The sequence below is a fragment of the Nicotiana tabacum genome, chromosome 16 (genome assembly GCF_000715075.1).
Source record: "Nicotiana tabacum cultivar K326 chromosome 16, ASM71507v2, whole genome shotgun sequence".
Classification (NCBI taxonomy): Eukaryota; Viridiplantae; Streptophyta; class Magnoliopsida; order Solanales; family Solanaceae; genus Nicotiana; species Nicotiana tabacum.
In genome coordinates, this window is record NC_134095.1 from 158545071 (window position 1) to 158556318 (window position 11248).

Genomic DNA, 11248 nt, shown 5'->3' on the forward strand with positions numbered 1-11248 from the left:
TTCTTTGATAGAAAGAACCCTATTATTTGGTTTTTCAATTTCTGTTAGCTAGTTTTGGTAAGTCTATGACTAATGGTTGGTAAGTTGAGATTTATTTGGAATATTTGTGTAAGTTTCCCTTTAATTAATAAGGCACCAGAATTTCTAAAAGTAACTACACTAAGGGGTCGTTTGGTATGAGGTATAAGAAAGTATAAGGGTGGTATAAAAATTTAATATCACCTTAATACTCTATTTGGTTAGCAAACCAGGGATAACTAATTTTAACACTGAGATAACTTATACCTTATAGAATGTGGGGTAATTAACATCGGTATAACTAATATCTTCTTAGAAATAATGCAATTGTCATTCTTAATACAACATACCAAACAATGAATAAACAACAATCCCAACATAACTAATCCCAGCATAACTTATCCCAATATAACTTATACCGGTACAAATCTTATTCCAACCAAACGACCCCTAACGGGATAAAACTAGGCCAAGAGACTATGAAAATCCAACTCCGTAGAAGAGTGCACAAATTTAAAGTTAGTCGATCAATCTCTGCATCGTGACTACATTTCTCATAAACATACTGGAAATACACAATTCAGTTATCAGTAGTTTGCTACAAAATCAGTTGAAATGACTAGCTATGCTACAGCATAATTACAACAGAGAAACTGAGCAATAATTCATTCCGCATCTTTTCTTCAAATCAATCTGCATCTTTTCTTCAAATACATCTATAGTGAGCACAGGTTGGAGTACATGCTGGTCTCTTTTCTTGCATCCACAAAGCTCAAATCAAATGAAACATCCATAGCTCTCTGCAGCATGCTCCCTCTTAAGCCGCCACATGACTGTTCCCTTGGATTGATTAAAACTAAAACCATCACCTGGTCATAAAAAATATATATTTTGAGTGGTTTGAGATTTACCAAAAAGAAATAAACATGACAGTCTGCTATCACATAGAGCTACAAGGTCTTTGTGCCCCTGGACAAATGGCATCTTGATGTACCAAAAAGAGACAAGACACTGTTTTCTATCACATAAAAGTGCTTGAATTTGAGTATCTCTTAACAAATGGCATATTGATGTACTGCTAGAGCACGGCAAGGATTGCTTGACAACACAACTGAATTTATTGATGACAAAAGGCAAACTTGATTCCATTTCCAAGCCACAAATAATATGAAGAAAGCCTCTAAACTAAAACTCTCCTTTTTTTCTTTAGACCAGCTTCTGCACCTCGACCAATCTACTGGACAGCTTGTTTAACCAACAAATACAGGTTGTGAAGAAAGTTGTGCCTACCAAGGTTGGAGCAGTTGAGCTCACACCAAGTGTTATAATTGAGATTGGAACCTCAAAACCAAATCCTCTTCAAGCTTACGTTTCCTTTAGTAGTCAATTGACAATATCAACTATGACTAACCCTTGAAGATGTGCCCTAACGGTCGAATAGTTGGACAACAACTTGGGAAACAAGGTCCAATTCTAGTACACCAAGTGAATTCTTCTCATCTGTCTTAAGTCTTGTTCGGAAAAGTTACTTAACACCTATGCTGATAGAAGGTAACAAGTACATGATGAATTAGACGAGGTAAGTGCAAACTTACCTGGACACAACGGTTATCCAGAAAAAACATCAAGTATGACTAACATGCAAAAGCTATATGTGAAGACAAGGGAATCTACCTTGATCTAAACATGTTCTCAAATAATTTTGTTTCTTATTTCTTCAAGCTTTTTCAAAATCTCGCCTGGTGTTCTGTCCAACTCATCTGCAATTTTGCGCTGCATATCCATTGGCAAGGTTGGGAACTGTTCGCACAAGTCTCCATCTATCACATCCTGCAAAACGGTTCCAATATATCACCATTATCATCAACATTAGATAAGGATTGAATAATCAAGGTGATTTAAATATATGAAATAAAAAGAGCATACACTCTTAATGGTATCATGTAATCTAGTTAATATCAGACCTGAAACTTGTAACAGTTTCAGCTAAAAGTGCATAATTCAACACTCGAAAATGCAACCTAGGCATAAAATCAACTTGGTAGACATAGAAACAGCCTGTGGCAACTTAGAGTTGCCTTTTATTCAAGGATGCACAGCACTTCAAAATAGTGAAATCAAGAAAAACATAAACATTCACAAGGCACACTAAATTGCTCGTTGTCAAACGATATAGCCAATGGAGGACACAACTACTTAGAATCCATGATAGCACAAGCCCATTTGCTGTTCTAGAACTGCTCAATGATTTGATTATCCAGCCATTTTATCTGTTAAACATTTTAATTGGGACCTAGGGCAGAACAGGATAAGCTTACAACCAACCAAGTCTTGTAAAGTAGCTAATGACAAATTCCCAGTTTCACTTCAGCGTTAATTTAGCTTCGCAAGGTAGTTTATTTACATTCATTTGCTACATTAGCGCATCTCTGCTACCAATCAGGATGTCAAACTAAGTAGGTAAATACCACTTTCCGCATTGGAACATTAAGGAAATAGCTGATTGAGCAATACAAGCTTACCTTAACCGGGAAGTAGGCAGATCTGTAGGCCATGTGATCCCTGCCACATAAAGGTGGGAACTCCTGCCTCAAATGCATCTCCAAATGAGAGAAGAAGTCAACATCATCCCTCGAGCTAAATGGAAGCATTGCCCCGACGCTCCCCATCACAGTCCCGTAAATTACACATTCACCCCCTCCTGGAATAAGTGATGCTCTTTGCAAGCAAGAGACCACATCACCAACATGAAACTGCACTATTTCCTCAACCTTGTTTGGGGCTCCATTCAGCTTCCCTTGCTCCCATTTTATTTTTCCACCAGTAGGGTCTTCTTCAATCTCATCTGAGACATCCTGAGGTAATCGCACAAAGTAGATATTCCCAAACTTGTCAGCTCCTGCCACTGTGTCAAAATCTACATGCTGTGCTGCGGTTAGCCATCTCGGAACCGTGTCATCAGCAAATATGTACAGTTGATTTTCATCACGTCTATACTTACAGTAGTGGAATGACTGCAAGAAGAGAACAATTTGAGCAGATCAGTAGAAACCAACACTTCATAAAATATGACATCAAAGAAGACTATTTTATAAGAATCCGAATAAATATTCCTGTCAGAAAATATCTAACTTAACCATCAGTCTACATTCTATGGATTCAAACAGCCAATACAGTCACTCTGTAGTAAATTAGTATAATCAGAAGAAAGCATCTAGGCAATTATGGACGTAATTATCATGTTGGATAACAACATATAATCATGCAACCGAGATTCATTGTGCTACTTCGGGACGGGGGAAATAAAAAACCTTCAAATAGTTATTTTATATGGCAACTTTAATTTATAATAAAAAAACTTCAGTGACAGCAAAAGAGTATTAGTTTCAGGCTATCAGAATCTATGAGCTTAATTAGTTTTATGAGGTTATAACAATTTAATGCACAGAATGTTCTAAACACAATATACCATTTCATACTTCGCAACATTTCCTCCAACCATTTCTACTGCCTCAATTTCTGCTGATACTCATACAAAAAACTTTCACAGGCAAAATATCGCAATAGCTCATTTCTCAATGGCTAGTCACTAGAGTTTTTTATTGCAAACCCCCAGTCATTAGATTCAAATTATGTCTTTAGACTAGAAAGCAGAACAAACCTTCTTGGATATTTTGAGACAAGAGGGGTTGCTCTGATGGTAAGCAACCTCCACTTCCAACCAAGAGGTTGTGAGTTCGAGTCTCCCCAAGAGCAAGGTGGGAAGTTCTTGGAGGGAAGGATGACGAGGGTCTATTTGGAAACAGCCTCTCTACCCCAAGGTAGGGGTAAGGTCTAAGTACACACTACCCTCCCCAGACCCCATTAAGTGGGATTATACTGGGTTGTTGTTGTTGTTGTACTAGAATGCAGAACAAACCTTCTCTATCACAAATTTACATCGAACAAATATTATCCAAAGAGAATGTATTACTTCAATACTTTTATGTTTAACACAGAATATTTTATAATTATCATACCTCTTGCATGTCACCCACATAAATCCGATCACGATAGGTATGGATAGATGTGATTGAGTTGGGGAAAAGCTTGTTCTCACATTTTCTGAGCAGTCTTTTCTTCCCCAAATCATACAACCTAAGGACAGACCCCACACCAGCTAGTAGTCTTCCTTGGAACTGACATAATGCAAGAGGCACACCATCTACCTGTGTCTTGTGCAAAAGCTCAAGGACCTTCCCATCTTCTTTAAATTTGTATATATGAATGTATGCTGCTTCAAACGATTTTTTGGGCCAAAACTGAAGGCCCTTGGCAGTACCAACAGCTAACAGAGCTCCATGCTCCTTGTCATGGAAATTAACAGTGCATATGCTAAACGCAGCCTCATTATCCTGAAGCTCTAGCAGACAAGTGGTTTGTGTTGACCTTGGGTCAAGGACTCTGATGCAGGAAACCCACCTTCCTGACTCCGACTTGGGATATCCATACTGTTCATCAGATAGTGGATCATTACCATCTTCATCTTCACCATTCTCCACTTGTTCTGCATTTCCATTTTCACCATTCCCAGCTGTCTCGAAGCACTCCTTTTTGGCAGCTTCACGCTCTTCCGCAGAATATGCTCCCTGGTCACTCTCTATCATTATCACCATCTTCCGTTTAGGTTGAAGAACAAACCTTCTTGGTGTATACCTTAAAGGTACAGCTGTTTCATTGAAAGTTTCGCCCAATCTCTCTATCGTGAAGACCCTCAACGCATCCCCAGCAACCGCTACTACACCTTCTGCACATTGATCCGATGAAAATGAGGCTGCAAATTCAAGAGTCTCATATGATAAAGGCGTCAAAAGAAAATGCCCTTGGTGTATATAACCTAGCCACGGTCTACTTGACAAGCAAAGCATAGCACGTCGTCCTCTCACAACAATGGAAAAGAGCTTAGGGGCTCTAAGCCCCAAGAAACGTGAACGTGCATCTGAAAGCTGCCCAGTTATCATATCCACCACAGTCCTGAATAAAACCCCATTTTGTAAACCAGCATTAAGAAAAAGGCTGGCAGGGTGATCTGCACCATCTTCTCCACCAATAGAGGCCTGAACTTCAAGAAAAAGGAGAGACTCTGGCGGTGAAGATACACTTTGCAGACTCAGAACCTGCATACAGTCATCAGGATCCAATGACAAGATACGAATAGTGTTATCATATGATCCAACTGCAAGGAAACGGGACCTTTGTCTTCCCTCAGGAACAGGGGCAATGTCCAGACAAGCTACATCACCTGACATCTCATGCTTCTCGACTTCCATCAGCTGGCCAGTCATATCCACTTCAAAATATATAAGCTCCCCTCCACTTAGTGCAATTACCACTTGAAGCCTATTAGATCCGACCTTGACAATAGTTCTCTTTCCAGGAGTTCTCCATTCATTAATACGGCCATCTTCTCTGATATGCCTTATTCCACTGGGATGAACTTGCATCAATGAATCATCACCAATCAATGAAACAGCAAGAGATGGAGTAGTATCAAGAAACCCACTGTCACTAACTTCTTCAACTGTCTCACCAATAGAAAGCACGAGAGTTGCATTCGCAAAAGATACAACAATGTACGCATCAAACTCATCATTGACATTCTTTTTCACAGTCCAGACAGCACTAGGAACACCAGGAAGCTGTGACACAGCCATTTCACTAACAGCTAAACCTGGCCTAAGTATGCGCAACGAAGACCGGGGACCCCTCCCACAAAGTGAAAATATTTGTGGAGTTTCTTCCTCAAAAAGATTTACTATTTTCATGTCCATGATTGGCATCAAACTCTCAATCTGATCGATCCTAACAAGATTTTTTAGCTTTCTTGGCTGGAAAAATACAGGCTGAAAACCTTCTTCAGTTTCCATTAACGTCGATGATGAAGCTTCGACATCAGGATCATCTCCTATCGCCTGAAACTGATACAATGCATGATTCCCAAACTCTGACGCAGCAAAGAGGAACCCTGACTTCAAGACACACAGCGAAGAACTGACTGGAATTGTATCAAAATACTTGATCTTTAACTCCTTAACCCTGTCATTGTCGTGATCCAATGTCACCTTAAAGATATCTCCATATTCAGTTTGCAAAAGAAAGAAAAACATTGACTTCTGCTTATGCATAGCAGCTGAAACAATCAAAACCCCACGTTCCGCTGGCAAATCCACCCTTCTGGGAATAACAGCCCTAACATCAGGGTGTCCCTGATTCTTATATATCACAAAATTCTCCGCGCAAACAAGCACACCACTCGGACCATCCCCACCACCAGGTACGGTCACGAGCAAATTAGCACCATTATCAACCTGTTCACTCCACTTCCTTGACACGTGATTAAGCCCTAAATCTAATTCATAAAATGTCAAATGCTTCTGAGCCTCATTTGCGGCCTGGCCAGTAGGATCCTGATCTGCCTCCGCGTAATCCAACTCGATCGCAGCAAATATCGGGTTATCAAATCCACAATCAACCCCACAAATCGAGAACGTAATTGTGTGGCTCTTATGAGCTTCTAAAGGCGATGAAATAGTTAACCTAGCAGCAGTATCCCTATTCAAAACATACACAAGCTTCTGTTTCTCACAAGCACCAATCATAACAGCCCTACCTTTCGGGTCAATACCCAAATACTGACCCGGAACTATCCGTCTACAACCCGATTTCCCAAAAGTCTCCTGATGAATTTTATCAAAAACATTCTTCTCTTTATTATACTCTAATATCACTATCCGACCCGAATCCGACCCGACTACAATATAATCTTTTTGTGCACCGGTTAATCGAAATTGAGCTAAGGAGCGTATAGCGCCGAAGATTTCGACGGATAATAAGGTTTGGAGCTTACCGTTATCGTCGGGGCGTAGGAGGTCGAGGACTTTTCCCCGGGCGACGGCGATTTCTTGTACTTTGCCACCGGAAAAGCTGCCGTTGATGGCGCAGAGTATGCCGGTGGGTTTTTGGAGAGTGAGACTGTAGAGATACATTATGGGAGTAGCAGTTGGTGCACTGCTAAAACCCTAGTTTAAAGGTGAGAGTAGAAGTGAAGTGGAGTGAGGTTTAGGGTTTTGAGAGGAAGAAGAAAGGAGAAGTGAGATTCAGAAATGAAATTTGGGTTTAAACCCTAGACGAGAGTATAGTGAAAGATGGAGCTCCGGTTTATTTTTGAACCGGTCGGTCCTCTAGAGGCGGTTCGTGCGAGATGGAAAAAGAAATGATTTTAACTGTTTTATTTATTTATTTTTTTGTTATTTCCCATTTTCCTTTTGCTGTTCATTATCACCTTTTGCTCTTCTTCTTTTTCTCCCCATATTTTTTTTTAAAATACATTTTTTTGCTTCCTAAGGTCCATTACAACATTTTATGCTAAAGCATTTAAATTTTTTTTTTATTGATGTTAGCAGGAATGGGAGGGAAATATTAGGTGGATTCGATACCTCACTATATGATAGAACGACGAAGGGCATACACTATGTCAATAACCCTCCAATCATGTCGACGGTTCAAATTTTAGTTGTCAGTCTTGTGGCAATAACATTCTAATCATCAAAAGATCATAATTTGAATTATAGTGTCACAACTCACAAGTTTAAATGGCTGTTTCCGTTAATTATTTTTGTACTCCCAGTAAATGAAGTGAAACAAACGAGAACAAAGAAGTTTGATGAATTGGTTGACACAATGACATACATTTTTATTTAGATTTCTCTACTATATACCACCTTAGGCTTCTTTGAAGTGTATGATCTTTCACCAATGGGGTGCCAAACAGGGGCGGCGTTAGAGCCAAAAACGGGTTCGGCTGAACCCAGTAGCTTTGTTTTGAATCCTTATATATTTGTTTTAGAAATCCATGAATATGTATAAATTATTAATTTAGAACTCAATAACTTAAAAGAATTAGAATTCCGAACCCATAAGTTTGAAATCGTGGCTCCACCTCTGGTGTCAATTGAGGGAGGGAAGTCAAGATTTGAAACTTGTGAATTCTAACTTTATCATAGAATTTTTCATCGAACTTGTAGCTAGTCTTAATTAGTGGATTCGTAATTAAATATTTATATATATTTTAAAGAAATTATAATATAAAATAGGATTTAGGCAAAAATTATTAGATTCGTCCGCGCCCGTAGCTCAAACTCTAGGTGCGCCCGGGTCAAATGCAACAGTTGGGGAATTTCAACTATGCAATTAATTTTTTTTTATATTAGTATTATTTTAATGAGCTATTATTGCATACAAATGGTTGTCTAATATTCTCTGTTTCTTTTTCTTTTGCACATCGTCAGGCCAGGTTTGAGGGGCCATAATATTGACATTAACAAAGTATAAGATTGTGTGGATTTGTAAAGTGCAAAAGTAAACCACTACATTAAGCCATTAAACCACTCCAACTCTCCAACTCATACCAAATAGTACTGGATCTTTCCCATTTTTAACTTAGTTCTCAAGGTAATATAGAAAGGAAAAAAGATAGCTATGCAATTCTTTCTGGAATTGCTAGAGCGAAAAAAACTTATTCACATCCGATATTTACATTAAACTAATAATTATATACTTAACTATAATAAACTAATATGGTTTGATGTAAGCACTCATTGTGAACAATTTTTTTCCAGCTCGAGTCCCTTATTCATTGCTCCTTCCATCTCAAATTAACTGCCGCGTTTCTCTTTTACACGCTCCTGAAAAAATTATTAAATAAGAAGGGTTTTTAACTATTTTACCCTTATTTATGTCTTAAGATATTATCTCTTTTTATTTAGTACTTACTAATAATTAAGGTATTATAGTCTTCAAGAACAATTAATATTAAGGGTAGCATAGAAAAAAATTAATTAATTTACTCTTGAAATTTTAAAAAGACAAATAATTTGAGACAATTATTTTAGAAACTATGACCGATAATTTGAGACAGAGGGAGTAGCATTATGATAATGTACTACTACTGCCCAAATGATCAACTAAACACATTACAGAGTTGGTTCAACAAAATTAATGCCTTAAACTTTTTTTATGGATTTTGTTATTGCAATTAAACAGTTTACCTAAACCATTTCACCAGCTCCACTTAATAAGAAGCTTTTAAGCAAACTATTTATACTCAGTTAGCCTACATTCATTCATCACCAACAAGCAGATCTCAATTCTTCATTTGATTCTTCTCATCAATCATTATATAGCAACATTCACAAGCAAAAAATGGTCAAATTTTCCCAATTCTGCTCTAAAACATTCCAATTCACCTTCTGCATTTTGCTATTAACCCTCTCATTTGACATTGCTACTTCAGCGAGGATCTTGGATGAAGTGAGCTCAGATGAACTTGTTGTGGCTCCTGTGGTGGCCCCGGCCACCACATTGCCAAGTGGCCACTTTCCAGCCACAGTCACCGCTCCTGATTCGAACCCGGCACCTATAGAGGATGATGATTCTTCTATTCCTGCAAACACTGTGGCTCCTTCAGCTGATTTTCCAACCGAACCCGAGCCTGATACAGCTCCTGTCGTTTCCCCTGCTGCTCCAGTGGCTCCTGTTGCTGACGCAACAACAAACACTGGAGCAGCACCTGTTACCAATGTGGCACCAGAAGCCGCTGCTACGTCTGGTGCCACAGTGGCAAATCCTATTCTAGAGGGCCACTCAACGTTCTCATTCTTCATGCATGACATACTTGGCGGTACACACCCGTCAGGAAGAGTGGTCACTGGAATTGTAGCCAACACAGATGCCAACAATTTACCTTTCTCAAAAGCAAACAACCAAGTCTTCCCAATCGACGGTGGTGTTCCCCTCAACAACATCAACAACATCGTCAACAGCAACAATTATCCTTTCCTAGTAGGTCTCAACGGACAACAACAATCCAACACTGTCCTACAAAACACAGGCAACAACAACATTGTCGACAGCGGGGACAATCAACCTTTTGTCACAGCCGGGCAACTCCCTACTGGCTTGTCCCTTCAACAACTCATGTTCGGATCAATTACTGTGGTGGACAATGAAATAACAGAAGGACATGAATTGGGATCAGCTATTCTTGGTAGAGCACAAGGATTTTACTTGACGAGTTCTTCGGATGGGACGAGTCATACTTTAGCTTTAACAACATTGTTCCATGGACAACATGAACATGAAGTGGAAGATACCATTAGTTTCTTTGGAATTCACAGGACCGCAACGCCAATTTCTCATATTGCTATTATTGGAGGTACTGGAAAATATGAGAATGCCAAAGGGTATGCTACAATTGAAACTCTGCCTCATGTGGATCAACATACAACTGATGGTGTTGAAACTATTACTCACTTCACTGTGTACATTACCCCTTAAAAAGAGTGTTTGTTCTAAGAAAAGGGGCTTATTTACTATGTTTGGTTTTCTGTATTTCTGATTCTTCACACTTCAGTTGATGTACTTTTAATGTAATGGTATGGTTAATTCTGATTAATGTTATGATATATATTAAAGGTTTTAATCTTCTTGGTCCAAAAGAAGGGTAGCATTGACGTAACTGGTAAAATTGGTGTCATATGACCAGGATGTCACAGGCTCAAGCAGTGGAAACAACCTCTTCTAGAAATCTAGACCTTTGTGGTCCGACCCTTCCTCGGACCCCGCGCATAGCGGGAGCTTAGTACATGGGCTGCCCCTTTTTTTTTTTACTTGGTCCAAAAGAATTTATATTATCTACAGTGGTCGAATTTGTGATTTAGCTGTCAAGAATTACTTAACTACAAGTTTAAAATGGAAGAAAGTGTTCAGTAGTAATGAATTTTGAAAGGTCACGGGTTCAAGCAGTGGAAACATTCTCTTGTAGAAATCTAGACTCTTATGGTTCGACATTTCTTCGGACCTCATGCATAGCGGGAGCTTAGTGTATTAGGCGGCCTTTTTTTTTTTAGTTGCTCCAAAAGAATTCATAATATCTACAATTGTCAGATTTGTAATTTGGCTGTCAAGAATTACTTAACTACAAGTTTAAAATGGAAGAAAGTTTTCAGTAGTAACGAATAGCGAAAGGTAATGACTAATTTTTAGTTACTTCATTGATATGATTGCAAATTTTTTGAGGAAGCTTCTTATTTTTTTCTTCTTTTCAGATCATTTATTTTTTGCCCAAATCATATTATTATTATTATTATTATTATTATTATTATTATTATTATTATTATTATTATTATTATTA

At 38.5% G+C, this 11248-nt stretch overlaps 2 protein-coding genes across 2 annotated transcripts; one reads left to right on the forward strand and one right to left on the reverse strand.

The window, feature by feature from the left end:
- Positions 1-537: 537 nt before the first annotated feature.
- On the reverse strand, positions 538-7260 carry LOC107779569 (spliceosome-associated protein 130 A). Its single transcript, XM_016600019.2, has 4 exons — positions 4038-7260; positions 2541-3032; positions 1693-1848; positions 538-887 (listed from the first exon to the last, which is right to left on the reverse strand). Exons 1-3 carry the CDS (start codon positions 7041-7043, stop codon positions 1711-1713), a joined length of 3636 nt encoding a protein of 1211 aa, XP_016455505.2. The 5' UTR covers positions 7044-7260; the 3' UTR covers positions 538-887; positions 1693-1710.
- A 1929-nt stretch (positions 7261-9189) lies between these two features.
- Positions 9190-10537, forward strand: LOC107784526 (dirigent protein 24-like). The gene has a single exon (XM_016605672.2). It carries the CDS (start codon positions 9259-9261, stop codon positions 10390-10392), a length of 1134 nt encoding a protein of 377 aa, XP_016461158.1. The 5' UTR covers positions 9190-9258; the 3' UTR covers positions 10393-10537.
- The last annotated feature ends 711 nt before the right edge of the window (positions 10538-11248 follow it).